This window comes from Ipomoea triloba, chromosome 8, assembly GCF_003576645.1.
Source record: "Ipomoea triloba cultivar NCNSP0323 chromosome 8, ASM357664v1".
Classification (NCBI taxonomy): domain Eukaryota; kingdom Viridiplantae; phylum Streptophyta; class Magnoliopsida; order Solanales; family Convolvulaceae; genus Ipomoea; species Ipomoea triloba.
The window spans coordinates 3,947,827-3,973,220 of record NC_044923.1 but is presented as its reverse complement, the minus strand read 5'-3'; the positions used below and the strand labels follow the sequence as shown (position 1 = coordinate 3,973,220).

Here is a 25,394-nt window from a genome sequence, read left to right as displayed (position 1 = left end):
TAATTATTATAAAAATAAATTCAACGACCAATGCTTAACTTAATTATCATAATAATTATTAGGCAATTATTATTAGTCAATTACACTAATATATGTGTAATTATACTTTTATACTTTAAGTATATTCATTTTCCCCATATTGCATTTAGTTTTATCTTCCTCCTCCATATTTGAATGAATTAATTTTGATTATTATAAAAATCTAACAACCATGTTCAATTAATTTTTTTAAAGTTTAAATAACTTGGAGTTTTCAAAAGGAAAGTATAATTAACTATTAAAGTTTTTAAATAATTTTCAGTCAATTAGTAATATCCTTTTCTTTTCCCGATAAATGATTTTACTTTTATTAATAGTGTTGATACGTGAGTATACATATTATCAATTTATAGATATTAGTTAATTTCTATTTTACATTTTCTTAACAAATAAGCTTTATTAATTATTTAACCAATAAAATATTTCATTAATTGACTACAAAAGTTTAGGAGGGGAATGAAATAGGAGGATTTTACATTTATATATAGTATAGAATATAGATAACGATCTTTTTATATTTTAAATCAATTAGTAATATCATTTTTCTCGGAATAATGGTCAAATAAACCACTGAACTACACACAAAATTGCAATTAGGCCATCGAACTCAAAAAGCAATTGGATTCCTGAACTATATAAACTCATGCAATTAAGTACAAATTGACATGTTTTCAAAAAAAAAAAAAAGAAGTCCAAATTGACCTATTTACCTACAATTGTGATGACATGGTGGTTACTAATTTTAAAATAAACTTTTTAAATAATTTGAATTAAAATAATTAAATAATAATAATAATAATAATAAAATTTAAAAAAAAAAACAGACGTCTCCGGCAGTTCTTCTATTTTTTTAATTTTTTTTAATTATTAGTGCCGATTGTTATGTGTAAATTAATATCAGGCAACCTTATCTAGGAAAAATGAAAAGAATTACGTAGTAATATTTACCTAATTTTCGTTCCATTTTTAATTGATGATGTAGAATATTATTATTGAAATATTTCCGTTTCATTTTTAATTTCCGTTCCTTTTTTAATTTATCTTTAATATTGTTTATAATATGCCTTTATTATTTATGATGTAGAATGTTTTCCTTTTCAATTAAATTGCAATGATATGACCATTTCCTTTTTCATTTTAGTTAATTATGGATATTTTTTTTATTTACAGTCAATTATTAATATTCATTTCCTTTTACATATTCAATCAATTAGTAACATCAGATTCATTTTTAGTCGATTTTTTTTAATTTTCAGTTAATTAGTCAATTAGAATAATAGATTCACTGGTATTTTTACCTAATTTCTGTTCTATTTTTAATTAATGATGTAGAATATTATTATTGAAATATTTTCATTCTATTTTTAATTTACCTTTACTATTGTTTAAAATTTAAAATATGCCTTTACTATTCTTATGTTTTTATATATAGTATAGATTAATATTATGCTAATTATGACGTCCATGTATTATGAATAAGTATGGTAATTAAGGAGTATATATTATAATTAAAAAATAATGTATATTTTAATTTCGTTTAATTATGAACGTAATATGTGTATGTTTAATTTTCTTTAATTGTATCCGTAATATATATGTGTATGTTTAATTTTCTTTAATTATGTCCGTAATATGTGTACCATTAATTTCTTTAATTGATTAGATAAAATTACGGCAAGTATAAAAAACCGTTTAATAAAAGTATAATGTTTGAACTAATTTCTCAATGACCATAATTATTAAGATTTTATTCCAAAGTAACCATTAGCATAATTTTATATGTGTAATAATCTGTGAATTGAAATAATTTACATAATTGTATGGACGTAATAATATGTGAATTAGCATAATAATACGTGAATTGAAATAATTATCATAATTTTGTTAATCTCCTCTAATTATGGATGTAATATGTGTATTATCAATTTCGTTAACTGATTTGATAAAATTTATATTACGAACAACAATATTAATTCATTAGTTGTCATAATTTTTAAGATTTTATTCAAAAGTAATCAAATGAAATGCACGGGTAATTGACATTATCTGAAGTAAAAATATATAAAATTATCGTAAGAATGAAATCTCTATGTTTAATGACCATAATAAATTTAGATGTTAAATATAGTGTAATTACCGCGGATTATTTAGATGGTAAATAGTATATGGTAATTACCTATATAGATTAGCATATTAAACGGATTAACATATGGAACAATGTTATAAAAAAGGAAGGAAACCTTTTAGATAAAATATATTAGGAATAATATCAATTAAATAAAATATCATAGGAATTTCTCAATTTTATATTTATAATTACCTTTATAAACATATTTAATAGGAAAATTTAGTTACAAACTTATATTAAGAGTTATGGATTATTATTATTATATTATTATTATTATTAGGAAAATTATATTAAGAATTTTAGATTATTATTACTACGGAGTATTATATTATTATTATTATTATTATTATTATTATTATTATTATTATTATTATATTAACATAATAGATTTTAAATCGAGGCTACAAAATTTAATATTATTATTTCATTTATTCAAGTATAGTAATCACCATTTTTTAACTAATAAGTGTGAATTAGTATTGTGCAATTAATGATAAAGATTAATAATAATTGGAATCAACAATCAATGATACAATGACCCATGTTTAGCTTCCAATGCACCATTTTTTATAAAATGAAGAATTGGAATGGTAAAACGAACAATTGGAATGAATAATTGAGGATTTATTCAAGTATAGTAACCACCATTTTTACCAAATTACATAAGCATCCGTAAATGGGGAAGATCAAGATTGCAAATTCTACAATATATAGATGAGCATCCGTAGATTGCTAGTTATTTTGCACAGTACAACTAAAAAGATGGATAGTTAAATAAGGTATTATCATTCAAAATCTTGTAATACAAAGTTACAATACAATGTTTTTCCATTAGAAATTACCAATCAAAGTAATGTGATTAAAATATATAATTATAGAAAACATTTGATTGTTCACTACAATCACTCTGAAAATTGTAATTTTACATACGTGATACGCCATGACAAAATTGGCCTAGCTACTTGAAACCTTATCAGCAAAAATTAAAGCATATTGAGCTATTAAAATCAAACTAAATCACAGTACTACAAAATACTCTATGGAATGCAGACTACACCATAAGGATCTCCAACATGCAGAATGAATCAACTAAAAATTAAATCATACCGCATACCATAACAATTCTACGCGTGTTAAAGTTCGATCTTCGACTTCCTAGAATTACAGATTACAGAACACAGATATTGGTACGTTGTGAGAGAAGAGTCATTTCTCATCATTATATAGTGGAGGATAAACATAATATGGAAGATTTTTCAAAAGGAAAGTATAATTAATTTTAATTTTATGTAAATATAGATGATTGACATGTAAAAATTTTACTACAATATTATATAATTTTTTCATTCTAATATAGTTAATTACATGTCAATTATATAAATATATATAGATATATAGATATAGATATAGATTATCATATCACTAATCACTAATCACCAATTAATTAATTAATATCAATATCAATCTATATAAATATAAATATTAATATATAACAATATTACCATATCACTAATCACCAATCACCAATTAATTATTCTTTTTTAAAATAATCACCAATTAATTAATTAATATTAGTATATATTAATATATTATATATATATATATATATATATATATTAATATTAAGAATAATACCATATACCATATTATCAATTATCAATTATATATCACCAATCCCCCATCACCCATTAATATTAACAATGTTACCATATTATCATTATCATATATTACCATAATAATATTATAGGATGGATAATTAATAAAATAATAAAATAATAAATAAATAAAATAAATGGTTTTACCAAAATACCCCTAAGTTTTGGGGGGAAAATTTGGGAGGAGGAAAATGTTTTTATATATAGTATAGATTTGTCTTATTTTATTTTATGTGTCTAATTATATTAAAAAAAGTACACATAAAATACTTAATTTATTCATCTCCCAACAAAATTCAATTTTTAAGAAATTTCCCACAATACCCACTTCCTATGGCAAAGAAGCAAAAGCAAAAAAGATAGAAGAGTTGGAAAGGAACGAATTTACTTGTTTTACTCTCTAACCATTAGGAGATGGCTTTTGTAGTGTTGAATAATGCATTGCTTTGGCATAAAAAATGGAATTGCATTAACTTTTAGTGGAAAAAATTGATCATACCTCTTGTTAAAGTTGCACCCGAATTTTATTACGAGTTTATGCGACAAAATGCACAAGATCAAGAAAAAAGAAAAAAAAGGGGTCAATTGACAAAGAAATACGCAAAAGAAAGTATATGGCATTACGAATAAAGAATACTAAGAGCATACTTATAAGTTATAAAATAATGCATTACATCTAGAAAAAATAAGTGCGTAACTCTTAATAAAAAGATGTCAACTGCGTCACAAAAAGTGCTAAGACCTAAGAAAGAAGGGTTAATCAACAAAGAAGTACATTAAAGTAAGACGCTATGGATACAGAGTTGAAGACGTACTTTTAAATTATTAAAAAAAATGCATTGCATTGGGTGGAAACTAAAGGACATAATATTTAAGAAAAATGGCCACCAATAATCATATACCACTTGCGAACACAACATACAAATATGTTTACGATTCTATGTGTCACAAAAAGTAAAACACCTAGGAAAGAATGGTTGTCAATGCAGAAGTACGGAAAAGCAAAACATAAGACGTTACCGATCAGACATAGTATTGAAGACATATTTAACAATTATAAAACAACAATTATATTAAAAGATAATAATAAAAGTGCACAACTTTTACCTAAAATAGCCATCAATAATCCTATACCCCTTGAGTACACAATATACGAATTCGTTAATGAATCTACTGTCACACGAAATACAATGCCGTGGAAAGAAGGGCAAAATAGCCAATCAATGAAAAAGTACGCAAACGCAATGAATAAGACGACATTATTGATTCAGAGTGTTAAAAACATACTTATCAATTAAAAAAAATACATTACATCGAAAGAAAAACAAAATCACACAACTTTTGCCCGAAATAGCGACCCATAATCCTATACCCTTGCCAAAGCACCATACAAATTCGTTTACAAGTCCACATAGCACAAAAAGTGAGCGCAATTATTCATTAGAATACAACCTAAGAAAGAAAATTTGCAACGATCCTTTGTTTGGTGGTGTGTTTGTGTTGTCCATCCCACTCTATATGCTTTTAATTTTATCAAAAGTTAGACCAAAAAAATGCAAAAGTTGAAGGCCTTGATTCGCTGAACTCTCACTCAGGGGAAGCATAAATCGGTGTCAGACTTTAAACAAGCCCACGCTTTTGCTTTTACCAATGGGCAAGTACAACCACAAGAAGGAAAGAACAATTCTCTCCTTAGCAACATTAATAACTTTAACCCAATGGGTAGCTCAAGTGTCATCTGGAGAAGAATTTCGGGAGAATCGTGCCTCTCAGAGCGAACGTGGGTGGACCCGGACCGTTAAACGGATGGAGAAAAGACCCAGTGAATTTACCAAAAAAACCATTAATAACTTCAAAATCCATCATTTTAGAGCTCATACGAACAACGCAGTTGGTCCTAACAATCGTAACGGAAGACTTTAACCTAATATTGTGTGATGTACCATGGGGCAGCCTTCAGATTTTGTATCTATAGTTTGACATATTCTGTACCTGAAGTTGACAGTTGTACCAATTACTACAGCAATTATTAAGTTATTTGTTTACATGTATAGAAACTGTTAATTGTATGTACAAAATGTGTTAACTGAAGGTACATACTTTTTGTTATCAGGGTTCAGAATGCAATATGAACCCTGGTCCATAGTTTAACAATTGACTAGATATTGATTCTCACGCCTAATGGACTACTGAGTAAGTGTGATTTACTCATTCACTATCTTGTCGGCTCGGAGTGTATGGTTAGGGGCGAAGATATTTTGCCTTTATCGTGACCAAAATGATCATTTTAGAAAGTGTTAGTTAATGATATTTTTTTTTTATCACGATATTATTATATGGTGTAATATCTTTAAAGTTTTAATTAATTGTATTAGGTGCATAAATAGAGATGAGTATTATTTAAAAGATTCTGAAACAGTGGTTATACTGTACAGAGAACATTATATTCTAAGAAGAAAAACTGTAAATTAGATAAATGCATCACATGCATGCGAAGGTAGTACGATGTTTCCTCCCATACAACTTGTTGAGTCCTAAATTAAAAATTGTGATGATAAAAGAAAAAAATATATAATTAAAAGCCTGCACGCATAGTATACGGAGATTCTCTGCACCCTTATTGCAATTATGGAGTAATTAAATAGTTGGTGGGATTTGTCCTTCCGACCTCCACTGACAGAGCTAAGTTAGTTACATAGGTAAAGTTTGAGAAAAAAGACTAAAAATTGAGTTTTATCAATGACAGTGTAGACCAAACTCCCAAAGTGATGGGCTCTTTGTGCACAATAAGCAAAGATTTAGCCTTTATATTCATCTGAGTTATCATGATTTACATTCTCCCAGATATTCTGTTGCTCTATCAACCCAGGACGTGTGGACCCTTAAAATTGGGGATTCAACTTAGTATTTTTACATTTGAATATCTATAAAAATATGTTTTAAAAAGAAGTGTGTTAAGGAGTTGGGTGATGATGTACAAATTTTTACAAGAATATTGACAAGATTTTGTTGTAGGATAAGGACAAATTTATGGACCACACCAAATTAAGGTGAAAAAATAAAATAAAAAATCATAGGGAATACATATTTATATACTAGATTATGAAAAATAGTTGTTTGATCAAATTTTAGTTCGACCCCTCATATACTCACAACATGTTATTGATGGAAAGAGTGGTGGATCAAATTGTCGGCATTGGAATATTGGTGCAAACAAGACAGAGCTTGTCCATAAGAAAAAATTGTAGGGATATGATTATTGAGAAATTAGGTAGTAGAATTTTTTTATTATTATTAAAAAAAAAACAGAGAATGTGTTTAGACCGAAGAAAGAAAATAATTAGAAATAGAAAATATTTTTTCAAAAATATTAAATTTTGAGTAAAAAGTTGAAAATGGTAGGTAAAAGGTACACGACTTATTATTCATCCTTATTTTCTTCTCCCACAAGGCCACAAGGTTGAAGACCCAACCCTAAGGGCTCTTCACGCCCAAATCCCGTCACTCTAGATTCCGAATTGCCTGAGTGTAACAAGTAGAATTCGAGGCACTAGCAGAAACAACCAACACCTGCGGATGGCCCACGACAACCGTGGTCATGTGACGTAGCCCAATGCGTCGATTGGGTGAATACCTAATTTCATGGGGTGCCTTATTCATAGGGAGTTAGTTAGGTGAATTAGTTTAAATAGGTATTCCTTGTCTTAGTGAAAATATGACATCCTCAATCACTATATTTTTTGCTATTCAACGATCCAATACTTTCCTAAGCAATCTTTGTCTTAATTCTTTATTATTCACAATATCTTGTACTTATTCATCATCCAATTAGTTGATTCGGACCCTGGTTCAATTAACTGATTTAATTCCATCATATATATACACATAGATTTAGGGCAATAAAAGTCATTTTCCAAATTCCATTTCATAAATACGTGGAGACCAATCATACAATAATTCTGCTGCTGAAATATGATAAAGGCCTGTGCATAAAATTTAGTACATTATTGAAAAGTGCTGTCTACAAATAAAACAAAATGAAAAAAAAAAAAAAGTTGTATACATATTCCCTACGAAAACGGAAAACACAATGATTCCTAGTGATGAGGGATGAAGTTTTAAATTCCACATTAGTGGGAGAAAATTGATGATGAGATCCTAATTATTGTGGTGTGTGGTGGGGTTTTATTGTAGTCAGAAAAAAAATGATTAAATATATCAAAATATAAATGTAGAATTAATTAATTTTAAAGAACTTGTATTGATGTAATTTAATTAATTTATTTATATATACTTCACTGTGTGTAATTAAATTATATGTTTTATTTTGATGGTGTAATTAAGGGGTGGGCTAAAGACTTGATAAATGATCGAGCATGTGTAGTATTAGTATCAGTGTTGCAAAAATTTTGCCGGGGCGCCGAGCGACCGCCTAGTGTATCACCATAATCGGTGGTCTAAGTAGTTGGCTGATTAGGCCGCCTAGGCCGCTTAGGTGCTGACTGCCTAGGATTCCTATGCCGCCTAAGCAGGTGCTGACTGCCTAGGCCAACTAGGCGCCGACTAGGCACCAACTACGTCGCCTAGTCGACCGATTAGCTATTATCTTTTTTTTTTTAATGAGAAATAATTTCACTCAAAACAATACTATTTTAAGCAAAATAACCCTAAATTGTTCAAACTCTAGATGTTTTTTATGTTAATATTTAATATTTTAATATTAACTATTAAAGTATTAAATATTTTATAATTATTAGTCTTAAAAAATAAAAAAATCTTAAACAATTTTTTTTCAAAAATAAATTGGTACCTAGGCGCCGATTAATCGCCGCTTAGGCGCCCAAGGAGCGCCTAGCGATTTTTCAACCATGATTCGTATATATCAAATTTATATATTTAAAAATTATATTAAAAGTACTATTAAACACAAAAAATAAAATTTAAAAATAATTAAAATTATTAAAGAAAATAAGGAAAGAAAAAAGAGTTGGTTTGACCAATGAATAATAAATAGGACAGACAAAATAAGCAGGTAACACGCTAACGTGTGAAGTCCTTAAGCCCTCCGCAATAGTAGTTTTTGGGGCGATTTTTGAAAAAACAACGCTGATGTGGAGGAGTGCGGGTGAGGGGAGAGAGAAAAAAAAATTACTCTGTAAAGACTTCACGCCCTGGTCTTGTGCAACGCAGCACCGTGTCCAGTTGAGTGAGTGCACTGCTCTCGCCCGCTAGGCGCATTAATGATGTTTTTTTTTTCTCTCCCTCTTTTTAGCAAGTTTCTCTTTTTTAATTTTTTTTTTCTTTTTTTCTCTTTCCTCTCATCTTTACTTTTCTAGTACACTTACAAAAACTCGTCAAAAATACACTATTGAAGATGTTTTTTTTTTTTTTTTATCCGGGAAAATATTGAAGATGTTGTTAACGGGCCTAACTGCTCACAATCTGAAACCAAGATAAGGTTTGTGTTCTAACGTCATTGGTTTTGCCAGCTATCACCCACTCTCACCCCTTCCCAGGACAACCCCCACCTTGCTTCATTTTCGTTTTTGTTTTTATTACTCCGTATTATATATTCAAACTACAGAGTTATTATTTATATGAAATTATATAAAATGTTTGCAAATCAACAACAACTATATATAATATTGTGATGACAAGTCTATTATCATTTGAAATGAGTAATTATAAGATTGAATCTTAAGAAAGTATAAAACATATACTACCTTAACACACAGCTTAACTACTCACTAAATGCAAAATAAGTTAATAGATTTATTTTGCTTAAATTAAAAGAAGAGATATAAAATTAGTTTTGTTATAACATAAGTGTATAAACATTTGAATTCTATGAGCCAATTTAGGTACACCTCGTGATTTAACCACCTCAAGACGGTATGGACTGATACAATAAAATTTTATTTTTGGCTTAGTTTTCAAATAGTTAATGTTTTATGTAATAGGGGTGGGTCCTAGTAGGTTGGACGTAGCATTATTCTCCGCTGCATGCACCTATGTTGTTGTACCACTGTACCTATTTGTACTGCATTATTCCCTTGCTTTGCTTAGCCCACTCAATACCAAAATAAAGTGGGGAATCCCATTTTCAAGAAAAAAAAATGGATTAAAAATTGTAACATTTGTAAATAGTAATCATTTCCTAAACAATTCTCTATTTTACTCTCTATTTTTACTTATTAATGTAGCTGACAATGATATGTTATTTTCATAATGTGAATTCCAAGAGAAATGTCTACATTAAGAATTTAATCAAGACAGCGCATATTATTTAATTAAAATAGTAATATGATTAAGGCCTAACAATGTGTTAGAATAGTCATAAGTTCAATTATTTTTTTTGGATTAACGAGGTAAACTCCACTCTTGAATGTGTGAGTAGTGGAGTAAACCCTCGCTCTATGACCCTAGCCGGCAAAGGACCACAAGGAGGTAAACCAGTCTAGGTTAGACATAGCTGACTGGCTCAAACCCAAGGGCTTGAGATTTGAACCCACAACCTCTCGGTTGCAGGTGTAACTCTCTTATCACTTGGGTTGTCCTTACGGGCTCATAAGTCCAATTTTTATTAAGATTAGCACGTTGCCTAACACAACATTGGCGTCAGGTTGAAGAGAAAAAATAAGAATGTGAGAGACTTTTGAGCCAACTTTCTTCAAATCTTAAATACGAAGCAAACAACAATTAAGGAAATAGATAAAGGAACTGCGTTACAGCCATTTCATGTGTGCCAATCAGACATTGATTAACGGGAAAGTTCATATTCACCTTTCGAATATGTGTTTTGAGTGAAACTCACATTGTGATCCAAGTTGATAATAGACCATTCTAACGAAGTGTTAAATTTAGAACTTTGTACTTACCAAGTCAATTATTCGATCAACTTGATTTAAGTTATCCCTAATAGGCTCTATACTTGTTATTTTTTTAAAATGTTAAATATATATGCGTTCTGAGTAAACCCTACATTAGGCTAATTTTATAATTTTTTTTTTGTTTAGCCTCTATAATCTTGTGTCAATGTTTTCAAGATTTAGTCAATAAATGAAAAGTATCATTGGAATAATTATCATGCCATCTAATATGTCCAAACCTATTTAAAGCAATTAACTTACGCCAAGTTGTTGGATTATTTTGGTCATTCCAAAGTGAATATTTTCTGACATCTACAACCTTGTATGTTTAAGAATTTAAATTTATAAGATATGATTATCTTTGAAACCATAAAGGTGTTCAAACACACGCATATATGTAACAATCTCCAAAAATTAAAATTACTCCCAAACAGATCTAATTAAGACTCAATCAGATCAGTCTCACCTCACAAAATGCATATTAATCCAAACTTTTAGAACATGAAATACATACAACAATATATATAACAACCAACAAGCTAAGGACCATTTGGAAGACAGAAGTTAGGTTAGAGATAATGGAGCATTGACAAAACATAAGCGGGTGATGAATCTGGGACCTTAGCTTCAATTATAGATGTATGTATGACAAAGTATACGCCAGCATCCATAGTTTCACATGTCAAAAATATCTGTGTGAGTTGTATGATGTTGTGGAGGGAGAAACGAGGAGGACGGTTAACCACCCATTTGGACGCTCGTAGGTTAAGGATAGGGACATGCAAATGAGAGGACGAAAAGCATATGTGAATGTCGTGCATCTCGTGGGATAATTGCTTTCAATTCGATCGATTTCATCCTTTTTTTCTCTGGGCCCCACTCTCTCTCTCTTTCTCTCTCTTTGACTATTCCACCATTTTTTTCTTTTAAAAACCGCCCCTCCCAACGGCGGAAGATGGCGGAGGAATCCGCCGCTTGTTCCTGTCTCCACCTTTTCCCCAAATTGTATATTATAATTTTGCCATGATGTTGAAGCCCATTAGTGGGTTACAACTATCAAAGAGCCCCATCAAGTGGGTTTATAAAAAAAAAAAAGTTTTTTTGAGGTCGGGAGTTTGAACTCATTCTCATAAGAAAAAATCAATCTGACCAGTATTTTACCCCTTAATCGGGTCGGTCGGATTCGAATGGGATTAGTATGAGTATGATATGGGTTTAAAAGTGTTTCCGAGAGTTAGGGTCTACTCAGGACACTTCATGACCTGATAAAAAAAAAGATGTTTTTAGTATGGACGAGAGTGCGTATTGGACGAATCTTACATTGTGACCTTAGCTGGAACCTATGACCTCTCACTTGGGAGGGCCACAGTTATGCCACTTGACCACAAGGCCTTTGGCTGGGTTGCTTTGGTTAGGAGTGGAAAAACTTGTTTTATTTTATTATTAGTTTATTTTGGGTTTGAATGATTAATATTTAATTAGCGACGAAATAAAAAAAAGTTTTGTACGTCACAATCTTTGGTTAATTATTGGGCGGGATGGGTAGCTTCAACTAAAGTATGATTTGGATGGTCGTTAAATTTCAAGATTTGACCCACCCTTTAGCTTAGCTTAGGAATTCCACAAATTCTTTAATATATTCCAAATCAACGTGCTTAATTTCTTCATCCTATTTTAATTTTCTTTGACGTTGTTTGTAGCTTTGTCCTATTTTTTTTCTCTCGTTGATGGAATATTAGGTTCTTTTCAACTCTCACGAGTTCAATCAAACAATATTGTCAAGCTCAGTTTAGCAACTCAATACTTAGAAACCTAAGTACTATATCAGCAATAGTATTGTGGTGAACCGTGATTCAAACAGCTATCAAAAGTTGAGAAGATAAAAAGTGCGTAGCTTATCTTGCAAGATTAATTCATGTGGAATGAAAGTAGAGCCGTCAAAATGGATTTAGTCCATTCCGCCCCATCAAAAGAGAGGAGTGAGCTCTAAAAATCAAAACTCGTATTATAACAGGCTTTTTAGTCTGCTCCATCTAATCCGCAAACTTGATGGAGTAGATGGATTGTCTGACTAGCCTGGCAGCCCGTCTAATTTATATATATATACACACACTCCATATTAGCTATAGGCTATAGGCGTATAGCCTATAGTCTATTAGCCATTTACTCATTTCAGGAGTGTCAAATATTTTGGATGGGGGCAAAAAAAAGTATTATGTAATATATATATATATATATATATATATATATATATATATATATATATTTTTTTTTTTTCTAAAATGGAGGTGATGGGGGAAGGGCCCACACCAAACACATGCCTCCGAGTATTAACTTTGAACATATGGAATAATTATTACTCCATATTTAATATTAAATAAAATAAAAAAAGTTAATGACTATTGTTTTGGTGGTTGTGCACTTTGGTAGAAGTGTTTTGGTACAACAATTAATTATCTTAAGCAAGAGGATAAGATAATTGGAAGCATTAGTGTATGTGATGTTGATGTGGTGAAATTTGGATCAAGTTGGATTACAGTTGGGAGAAGTTGGCGTTTATCTCATTGGACCATGTGTGGAAAAATATCAATTCCAATATACTAGTGAGAGGTGGAAGTTAAAACATTTAATATTTTATTTTAGAAAAAAAAAATGCATATGATAATTAATTAATTGGTATATATACTTACTAAGTAGATTGTTACTACAAATTGCAAGATTGTAGGTTTTTGCAGCGTGAGTATATTATGTAAAAGATATTTGGGTCAAATTTTGTCGGTGTAATGTGACCTAATCTAAACAGTTTGTTTCGCGCATGTGTCAAAAGAGGGTCAAGTTTAAATTCTTGAACCATGGCATCGCGGTTGATGGTAACTATAGGGAGTCTGGAGACTTTAGTAGGGCCTTAGGAAATGATTTTTTTTGGGTTTAACAACCTGCCAAACACCTTGTGGTCTAGTGGCACCTGGTTGCACCCCATGTGAGAGAGGGTGGATTCGAGTTTGGTTGAGAACGTAGCTATAGACATATACTACACTGTAAAAACAACATGTCCACCCTTGCACCACTGCTTGTAATGACCAACTGTGCAAATCTCTCTCATATTAGGTTGAATTACTATAAATAAATATTAAATTAGTCTTGTAACAGGGAAGATATCGAACGTTATACCCAAAAAAAAAATACACTATAGGTCATGTAATAAAATACACATTAATATATAATTTTAAAAAGAAAATGTAGATGAGACCTTTCATATTTTGAATGATTAGTGTTAATAGACTCCTCATGTCCTTGACTAGTTAGGCTCCTAGCCTATGAGGCGTAGAGGTGGTACAATATAAATTTGGAAAACATTTAGGATTTTCTTTTTTGATAAGACGAGTTTTTTTAATTAAAAAAAAAAAAGAAAAATAGAAAGTTGAAATAAAAAATTGTATTTAAAACTAAATGTTTTTAAAATTAGAAAATAAAAAATAACAAATCTTTATTTTAAAAAATTAACAAATATATTTTTTAAAAAATATTTGTTTCATTTTTTTCAAGTATAACAAACATACCTAATTTACTTATAATCACTGTTTCACTTGTGTATCTATATATTTACCATTACTTATATATCTTCACCACCTAGCCATCCTCGCCCCTCCCCTCCCCCCACCACCACTATGATTACATATATCAATGTATAAAAATTAATGTTTTTTTTTTCTCGTTAGTACCTATTTATACGGTTAGCTACTTGACTACTTATGTATCCCATCACGACAACTATATATATTTTTTCTCTATTGGGTGGGGTACTTGGGCTTGGGTTGTCGGCGTCGCAGTGGTCTACCCGTTAGACTTGCCAAGTGCCCGATGAAGTCGCAAAAGGCGTGGTGGCCCCAATATGTATGACAATTCAATCAAAGTTATGGAGTAATATTTATGGTGGCAATCAAACATTACAAGAAAGTCAATAACATGGCGATATTACAATTATGGAAGAATAATCAAGTCAATCTAAATCTCCTCCACTACCTAAATATCTCAATATTTCTTAAATCACCCATTCCTACCTCAATATCTTTACATTTTCTAAATCACCTCCTCATTCCATTAAATATATTACATTATACCATAAATAAACAATTGCCATACGGAAACCCAATTACTATATGCAATACTACTTTTCCACTATAAAAGGCTATAATCGAAGACTAGAAAGATCATCCTAGAATAATCCTCTTCGTCGCTCTTCCATGTCTCTCCAACAACTCAATCAATAGACATGAGAAGCTTTTCTTCATCTCGAACTTCCATGCGAAAAACATACATATACAAAATTACTGCAAAGATAGTGAATTTTAACTTGACACTACTGTAAAAGTCTCATAATTTTTATCTTTCTATTTCCATATTAAAAAATTGTGTCCAATTTATTTTTTTCTCAACTTATTAATATTTTATTTCATTATCCGACCAGTTATGTTGGTCAACCCATAACTGCCCAAAAATCATAAAACCAACTATTAATATAATTGATTATTTTACACACCACTAACTATATCCACCATGCTACATCTACTTGGCCCATCACAACATACATATTCACTCCAACATTACAAAAAACTGCCATCACTCACATTAAATTTTGAATAATTTCATATTTTATAAATTAGAAATGTAGTTGAATACAAACATGTGTTTTTTTAAAAAATTAAAAATAAAATTGTGGACCTTTAGTTGGTACTAGGCATTTCCACAACGAATAATAATCATTTATTATTATTATTTTAAAAAAAAAAAACCTAAAGTAAAGGGCAACTCGGTAAAGATGTAAGTCTTTAGAGTTGACCTTTAGTTGGTAATAGGCATTTCCATATGGGCCATCCATATACCAAATTAATTGGACTAGGGCCCAATAAGAGACATATTTGTGGACCCAAAACTCCATAAATTTTATACGGAACCTGTACTTGACTGTAGCAGACCAACAGTGACAACATCACTATAATTTCTTATTTCTTATTTATTTATTTATTTGATTTATTTTGGTAATGCGAGTAGGAATGACAATAACGCGGAGTGGGGAAGGAGACATATTCCTCGTCCCCACCCTAAAACCTTACAAAATGTCCGTATCGTCAATGTTTTTCTAGGTCATTCTCTGTTGTTCGTATACGCTAATTAAGAAAAAAAAGTTTGTATATTACACCTAGTAAAACGGTGTTTACTAGGCGCTTTGAGAGCGGTTGCCAAGTGGCTATTACTCTCTGTTGTTGACAAATTTTTTTATTTTGTTTAAATTTCTTCTTCCTAGTTGACTATTATATGTCCTAAAAATAACTTCAACAAAATTCTTAAGTGTTATAGTTAGTCTTAGAGAGTTGAGTGGCTAACATACCACAGTGGTCCTATTGAGAGGTTATGTAAAAATTGTGTTCAATTATTGGGCATTGTCGGCGTCCAAACACGACAGGTCTCCCGACCAAAGCTCACTGCACTACCTAATTGGTCTGATCTTTGGATATCCTGCGGGACTATTGTCGGTGACCGGCCTCATTATTTCACCATCTCGTATAAAAATAAAAAAATTATGGAAAAATATATTATTTACTTTCAGTTTATTTACATGTACATAATTTGTTAATTGAATGTACATAATACATCGACTATGTACATAATTTGAAATACGTTTTAAATTAGAATCTACAGTATAAAATAGATTAAGGTCCATGTTATAATTTGCGGATTGGAGTCCAACCCCATTTATACCAAATGATTGCTGAGACCTAGAATAATCTTTTGGTGGAATCAGGAATATAGGCGTTTTCATGAACAGATTTTTAGAAGTTCAAGTGTGGTGTATGTTTATCGGGAACAAAATAGTTGTGCTATTTTTTTATTTTTATTTTTGCTAAAGCATCTATGCAAAATACTTTGCCAAATAAGTGATTGGCTCAATTGAAGCAATAGCTAAAGCATCAAAGGAGTGTATTTTGGTTAAGAGAATATCAGGTTTTTTTTAGAGACTTGAAGTATTTCACGCTGATAAAGAAAAATTAATACATGAATTGAAAGAAGGAGTGACTTGTTATATGTATACGTTAAAGAGGGCATTCTTTAAAAACCAGTTTCATTTAGTTGTTTACAATGTGTGACTAGCTTGCTTAATTAGAAGTTAGATATTTGGTTACATTATAATAGAGTCAGTAGTACTAAAAAGGAAAAAAAAAAGTTAGATATTTGGTTTGATATAATGTCGGCCAACTTAGGAACTACTAACATCTCTGATATATTGTAGAGTATGGCAATATGGAGTGTATTTGTTGTCCGCAAAGGAATATGCTAAATGTGAAGCTGCAAAAAAGTTGATAAAATCACTTATAGCACATGTTTAGCACTTTCTCATATAGAGTTCCTCTTTTATATGAGTATTACATGGTTTATCAAATGTACATTTAATGGTTGTGTGGATTTTCAGCATCTTTACTCTGCTTGATTTTGGCTTTTTGATGACTAAATTGGATTATCATTGTGAGTTTGTTTTGCAGTCTGCCTGCCATTCAAGACACCTACATTAATCTTAACTAAAAAAAATTGGCAGCGTATCTTTTTTTTTTTTTTTTGGTAAAATTTTGAATGCATTTCAGGAGCTCAAAATATGCTAATCGTTCAATATACCCCCGAAACAAAGTGCAATCTTTTTTTTTTTTTTTTTGGGTGTGTGTGCACGCTTGATAACATAGTGTAATTTCAATACTTATAATTTTTTTTTAAACCGTCCATCCATTCACCTCTCCCCTATTGACCTATTGTTATATATCGAATTATAGATCTTAATTGGAAGATCCTTGCTAACAAGCAAGACATATTTTAAAATATAAATTTCAAATTTCTAGAAATAAGATGGTATGGAATAATTTTAGACATTATATATAGCGCAACACTGTTATTTTAACGTTAAAATGATTCAGCATTTGACACCTTCTTTGAAAAAGATTTGCATCAAATGCTCCACCGTTTTGGTGTTTTATACCGCCTTCCTTAGGGATGGCTTAACAATGCTAAATGCCATTTGATTTCAAGAATTTTGGTGTGTGTATATATATATATATATATATATATATATATATATATATATATATATATTATGAGCATATTAGTTTATATACCACCATCTTACTACCTACCATTATTCATTTTATAACCCACTATTGGTGCCAGGCCAATTGCTTGGGCCTTTTGCAACCTATCCACAATATGATGGATTGAGTTCTCATTATTTGAAGAATACGAAATCATACTACTGTGACGTGTGATGCGGATATCATTGTTGAGCATAAATAATATATAAACATAAATGTGCAGTCTACCTACTAGTTTAGACTTTTAGTTGAGATGAAACACATACTAAAGCGGGTCACAAGGTGCTTGGCGAAGAAGAAAAAGGACTCTACTCAAGAATATATTAGGGATTTATTCAAAAATAAAAATAAAAATAAAATAAACTATAGCGGGTCAACCTACTATGTATCAAAAGGTCAAAATGCTCTCGTATTTAATGTCATTTAAATATGTTTATTGACGAATGACCAAATATGATCATGCTATAATAAAACTAGTATCAACATAAGATGTCTGAAAAAAAAAAAAAAAAAAAAAAAGACTAGAATTACTGATCTGCAGACACACTCATACACACTTTTTATATTTGTACGCTTCCCTGTTCTATTTCATTGTTTCCCTTTATAAGGAAAAGATAATAATGCTCTTGATTTTGACAGTAGTATATGATAAATCAATTAACATATCACGAAATTTGATAATTTTTTGAACAACAAACAACTATATATTAAATAGCTTCTTGAAAAATTACATCAGAAATGAAAACGGGAAGGTGAAACATTCACTCCCTATAATCAGCAAAGAAACATGTTTTCCGAGCGATCAAATGAACTATCATGTTTGTAAAACAATCATAAAATTAATATTGAAAAATTGCATAGCTAATTTCCTAATATCCTCAAGAACTAAATAGAAAGAGGAAACATAATTAACGAAATTTGATAGTAAAAAAAATGAGGATACAATTGGGGACCTAATTGAATAAAAGCACAGTAATCAAGAGAATTATATTAACTCCTTTATAAAGACTTTTTTTTAAAAAGAATAAAAATAAAAATTAATAACATTGTACATTTAATGCTCTCTAGCTAGTCAGAAAATGTCATTTATGTTTTCTTGAAATATGTCCCAAAAATGCCAAAATGTTATTCCTTTTGCCTTGTGGGGAATGCAAGACGAGTACAATTTACTGCTCCAATTAAATTTTTTTAAAATTATCTAGTACATTTAGAGGATCTATATTATTTCTTTTTTCAATAATTTTATCACCAATGTAATTAAATATTATTAAAATAAACATACTACTTTATTTTTGTCTATGACAAATATTACTATTATAAGTTATAACACTCGAGTCTAGGTTATAAACAAATTAAATACATTAAATTCAATTCATGATTTGAACTCATATAATCCTGAAATTATCAGTCATTCGGCGGATTGCTCGAGCTGCTACAGCGGCGAGAGCAAGTCGTCGCGTGCCAATCAGGGGACGGACTGGAAACGGCTCCTTCGGGAGTCTTTCCCAACGTTGAACAGTCAACTCAGAACTCGTACGGACAAAGAAAAATTAAAACAAAGCATTGTGATATGATGGTCTTTGTGGATGCTAACACAACTCTAAATGTCCTCTAAATGTCAAAGTGAAGAAATTCAACCCAACGCGACGGGTAAAAGGCGGAAGTAACGGACTCTCTTAAGGTAGCCAAATGCCGTGTCATCTAATTAGTGACGCGCATGAATGAATTAACAAGATTTTCCCTGTCCATGTCTACTATCCAACGAAATCATAGCCAAGGGAATGAGCTTGGCAGAATCAACCGAGAAAGAATAATACCTAGTCCCATGGCATATCTGCTGCTAAACTATATATATAGATCAGATAACCATGCTATGATTTAGTAGTTATTAATTAACAATAATAAGAATGAAACAAATAAAAACCATTGCTAATTTTCATTAAATCAGCACAAGTTTATTAACAAAAGGGCAGCCACTAGGCAGGCATGCAGGCAAAAGCAGCTACCAAAATCAAGATCAACATAAACGCGAAGAAAGAGACGATAACAACAATGGCAGATCGAGCTTCAATTCAGTCCCAAATCCCCACCTCCATGAACCCATCTTCAGTAGCGCACCCCCTAAACATGCCATTACAGTTAAACCCATAAGCCACCTCCCCCTTATTCGACACCGCAATCATCCCGGCGAAACCCTTATCCAGCCGCTTCTTCACCACGAAATCCACCGCCTCCTGGAGGCCCAGCCCCTTGTACTCCATCACCGCCGCCACGTCACGCGCCAGCGTGCCGCGTATGATGGCCTCGCCTTCCCCCGTGCACGACACCCCGCAGAGATCGCACGCGTACGTCCCCGCGCCGATCAGCGGCGAGTCCCCGATCCGCCCGCTCATCTTGTTCATCAGCCCGCCCGTGGACGTCGCCGCCGCGCACCGCCCTTGCGCGTCCACCACCACGCACCCCACCGTCTCCGGCGCGTACACGCTTATCGGTAGTCCGTTCATCAGTATTGGGCTCTCCGTTGCCCCGCCGCAGGTTGTCTCCAATCCCACTGTCGGGATTCTGTAGTCGAACTGTATATAGAGATAGTAAGTAAATGCTTTATGAAAGAAAAAAAAAAAACTTAGAAACTAATTCTAACAAAGTAACAAAATCTAACAAGGCAACTTAAACTAAACAAACTGAACTAATATATACGCTACTCCTTTACATGTTGTTCCATTCAAATTAAAATCCTAATAAATATATTAATGAGAATTTTTTTTTTAATAATACGAAACATATACAAAAGCATTAAAGATTCTTGTAATATTTAATAAAAAAGATAGTGTTGAGAGAATATACTAGGATGGTGTTGGCTTCTTTAGCCAATTTGAGCATTCCAACGTTGTCCTCAGTGATGAAGTATGAATTGTCCACCAATTCCACTCCCTACCCAAAACACACAACAGCTCAGTTGGTCATAGAAATAATGTACAAAAAAAATAAATTAATTTAAATTTTTATAATTGATCAGCTCAAATTAATATATTAATAAGTGAACAGACTGTAAGAGTGAACATGGAACTTAATTTGTAAAGAAAATATATTATAATATAAAGGGAATGAATTAATTTAATAAGGGTTACACTTGTGTGAGACCGTCTCACGGATCCTTATTCGTGAGACGGGTCGGGTCGGGTCGAAGCACCATGCAAATGTCACACTTATATGCTCAAATATAATACTAATCAGGAATACAATTTTTGTTACTTATAAGAGAAAAAGTATTACATTTTTCATAATAAGTAATGTTGACAAGTTTCCCTTACTTATAAGGGAAAATATAATATACTTTTGAGGAAAAATGTAACACTTTTAAATCAAAATTTAAAAGTGTTACATTTTTCCATAAAAGTATTACATTTAGTATTGCATTTGAGCATATAAGTATGACATTTGTGCGTATAAGTGTTACATTTACACAATGACCCGACCCGACTCATCGTGAGACGGTCTCACACAAGTTTTTGCCATTTAATAAATAATTAAATTCACTTGAAAGATCTTCTAAATAGGTTGATAAACATGCTGATATGTACACGTGAAATCTTGAATCTATGACCTCACAAAAAAAGTCAATAGTCTTGCTGATTTATCTCAACAGTTTTTATTTTTCTTTTTAATAATAAATATTAATTCTATCAAATTTATTACTAAAATTAAATGAACCTGTTTTTTAGCAAATTCTTCGGCACCAGAGAAGGCCAGGTAAGAGTGGGGTGACTTGTCCATGACGAGGCGAGCCAGCGAGATGGGGTTCTTCACGGTGGTGACGCCGGAAACGGCGCCGCACCGGCGACCTTCCCCGTCCATGATGCTGGCTTCCATCTCCACCGTACCTTTCTCCGTCAGCGCAGATCCACGCCCGGAGTTGAAGAATGGGTCAGTTTCCAGTTCTCGCACCTACAAAACCACAAAACACATTTTACATTTTTCACCATCAAAATTTATTATACGGTTGGGATTTAATGCCTCAATCCTTAACGTCCAAATTACATGCAAAAAAAATTAATAATAATAATAATTATTTACTTTACAACTACCACCTAACTCTTCATGCATAATGTGCATCGCATAGGTAATTTACTAGTAATAATAATAATAATTTTTTCATTTTTCCTTTTTACATTCCTCATGTTTGACAGGTCACGGACTTAGGGGCCCACTAAATATGAGAGCCTACCATATTGAGTGTGACTCGATTATGTCTACCGGGAACGAATTTTATGTATTAAATAATTTTTTAAAAATATATTTAGGATAATTATTAAATATTTCATGGAACAGTAGAAACCCGACAAAATAGGGGAAACCTAATGTAAATCAAATTAACGTAAAAAAATCCGAGAAAACAGGGCGGCGGAAATGGTGATCGGAAAAGAGGAGAGAGAGAGAAACGTACGACGAGTTCGACGACGTCGATGGCGGGGAGAGATGCGCGGAGGGCGGAGATGCCAAGATTGAGGCAGCGAGTTAGGAGTTGTTTGGCTGCTTCTTGGCGTTCGAGTGGGAGGTTAGGGTCAACGCCAGCGCCGCCGTGCACCGCTATAGCCCAACCGCCCATTTTTATCTCTTCTCTTCTCTCTGAATCTCTCCGCCCTGACGCTAATGATTTCTGTGCGCTGCTTTGTTTCGCCATCGCTTCACACCCGCCCTAAATATAGACAAGGTGGCGGGGTGTAATTTGTAAATATTTGGAATAATCAAGCCCATTTTCGGAATTTTGCGTTTAATTCAACCCTGTACCAACCACGCGCTTCATTAAAACCGTTCATCTGACACATCTTCACCTGTCGCGGGTATTGTGCACGTGTGATTTCTCCGATGATGCAATTGCCACGTATGAATTTTTCAATCTTTTAATTCATATTTATCTTCCAATATTTATGATGCATCAAAATTGAATTCCTAACTGATTTAGTCCTAAAGTATGTCGTATTTATCAAATTATTTTTTGATTATTAATTTTGATCAATCGAATCTTCAATTATTGATTTATAATTAATTTAATAATTACGAAATCAATACTTGAGGATTTAATTGGTCAAAATTAATATTCGATGATGAATTTAATAATTACAGCATAATCGATAGACCAAAATGATCATTAATTCATCAAAATTTATCAAGGAATAGTGTTTTTTCCATTAAAGAAAGATTTTTTCTTTGAAATATTTGATAATTCGTTCCCATATTTTGCTTCCCATTTCCATATACATATGCAAAAAGCCAAAAATCATTAAAATTGCATAATATCAGTCCAAATTGAAATAACTTAAAAAAGCATTATTTACGATGAATCTAAACCCTCCATTTCTCATATATGATACGATACTCATATATTTCTACCAATCATACGTCCTTTAATTTTCGTACTACAACCCTATCCTTATTATAGTTCGAATCAGTTCTCGAATCATGAAAATCTAGTCCATACAAAATAATTAATTAATAGCAGATTCATATATAACCAATTACATGATTATATAGACATACGTACATATAAACAATCCATAGCCATAGGATGAAAAAGGGGCTTGCTTTAACAAAATTGATTGATGATAGGGAAGGTGCATCTTATGCAGATTCCAGATCGAGTGCTGGGACCAAATAAGATTCCATTACAAATAATGTTACAATCAAATAAATCGACCTCACAACATCCCATAATTTAGGAGTCTGTATGTATTATGTATGTACCCAACCTCTTTGCACAATGTGTTTTCTTAATCGACTTTGTCCGCTGGTATACATTTTCTTATTGCGAAAACGACCCAATCTTTTGTACCTTATCATCCTCACAATTGTTATATTGTGGTCTGTGTATCATGTCCTTTTTAAATATGTGAGATTTGTTATCAAAATTTTTAAGTTTTGGGTCTCTGACCCTTCATGTCTTTACTTGGAATTGTCTCCACATTGCTGGTAAAGTAAGACATCCAAGGTAATTCTTAAACAATTGAGTTAAACTCTGCCAGGAAATCATGATTTACATAGCAAAATAGACTATTGACATATGAATTCAGTTTTAGTGTACTACTTGTTTATTTTTTGAAGATTCATTTTAGTATATTACTTAATAAAAATGAATTTTTGAGTACATTAAAATAATCTCAGAATAAATATTTAAGAGTGGCTCAATTCACAATGTGCATCTTAATTCATGTTTAATTTATTTTATCTTCAATAAAGGAAAATAGATACTTATTTTCCAAAAAAAAAAAAAGGAAAATAGATACTTTTTATTTTTTAAATGATGACTCAATTTCCAATGAGTCTTAGGGCAGCAATTGAAACGAAATACAACGTTTTTCTTTTCATCCCTTTTTTGTTAGGACAGATGAGGTGATGGCAATTGTAATATATGGAAGATATTTTGGATTGGATAAATTCTTTTTTTTTTTTGACTTTAGATTTATAAATAGCGGTTTATTTTTAATTTTTAATTTTTTAAAAGGATTCTTATTTGATCTTAATATTATTGTGACATTATTATGTATTATTATCTGTTAATAAAATCGTTTAAGTAGAGTTAAATATAAAGACATTTTGGTTTATGTCATTTTAAATGTTAAGTTTTTTTTTTTTAGTTCTAGATTTATATGTGTTATTTTACTTTTAGTTTTTTTTTCTAAAACATATAAATATAGGATAAAAAAGGGAAAAAGACGTCACACTTAGAATTAAATAGACCAAAATTTCATTGTATTTAACGTCATTTAAACAGTTTTGTTGACAAAGGACAAAAAATTGTCATGTCACAATAATATTAAAATCAAATAGGATATTTTGAAAGAAAAAAAATAATAAAATCGACTAACATCTATAAATCTATAATCAAAAGTGAAATTAACTCTCTTTTTTTTTTCTCTCTTTTCTTTAGAGAGTACAATACGTATTCGTCAAGAATGATAACGATGATAGTGAAAGTCATTCCTTACAAATTTAGATATCATTCGTAAAGTCAAAAGTAGTTAAGCAAACAACAATAATAATTCAAATTTCATTTCTATGTGTTTGAAACCCTAAATGACTAAACCCTTGTGTTTCATCTCAATCTCTATCTCTTATCACATATAGTAGTAGATTTAAAATCTTAAAACTTAATAAAATTAATGGTGTGTGTAAAAACCCGAAAAATGATTTCTTAAAATCATTTTCTAAATTTCTAGTGTTTGGGAGAGAATGAAAAATTGAAGTCAACAGAAAATGATTTCTGGTTGGAAAAATAACTTGGGCTTTATAGAGAAAATGACTTCCCCTTTTTTCGGGAGAAGTCATTTTTCGGATCCAAACTCCTTCTTCGTCATGACTTCTTCCGAGAATGCTTCCTCTACTTTCTTCTGAAAATGTTTCCTCTGCTTTTTTTCCGCCATCCTTCGCTCTCTACCTTGATTGGTTTTCAACGAAATTAGACCGATTTCCGCGAGAAATCAGTACAAGCCAGACTGATTTCGTCATAAACCAGTACAAACTAGATTGGTTTCCATCAATATTTACTTATTTTCGATGAAAACCAATCTGGGTT

The 25,394-nt window shown here is 31.3% G+C and overlaps 1 protein-coding gene across 1 annotated transcript; it reads right to left on the bottom strand.

Annotated features, from left to right (window-relative positions):
- Positions 1–19,732: 19,732 nt before the first annotated feature.
- LOC116026762 (probable isoaspartyl peptidase/L-asparaginase 2) lies at positions 19,733–22,520 on the bottom strand. The gene is made up of 4 exons (XM_031268144.1): positions 22,269–22,520; positions 21,536–21,769; positions 20,669–20,755; positions 19,733–20,397 (listed from the first exon to the last, which is right to left on the bottom strand). The coding sequence occupies exons 1-4, from the start codon at positions 22,503–22,505 to the stop codon at positions 19,897–19,899; spliced, it is 1,059 nt and encodes a 352-aa protein (XP_031124004.1). The 5' UTR covers positions 22,506–22,520; the 3' UTR covers positions 19,733–19,896.
- Between the last annotated feature and the right edge of the window lie 2,874 nt (positions 22,521–25,394).

What these genes read in the sequence shown, in the direction of transcription:
- LOC116026762 (XM_031268144.1), bottom strand. Translation starts at nt 22,505, where the DNA reads ATGGCGAAACAAAGCAGCGCACAGAAATCATTAGCGTCAGGGCGGAGA. An exon ending in TCGACGTCGTCGAACTCGTC is followed by an intron (nt 21,770 to 22,268) that starts GTACGTTTCTCT and finishes GTGGTTTTGTAG; the next exon opens with GTGCGAGAACTGGAAACTGA. An exon ending in AAGAAGCCAACACCATCCTA is followed by an intron (nt 20,398 to 20,668) that starts GTATATTCTCTC and finishes CTCTATATACAG; the next exon opens with TTCGACTACAGAATCCCGAC.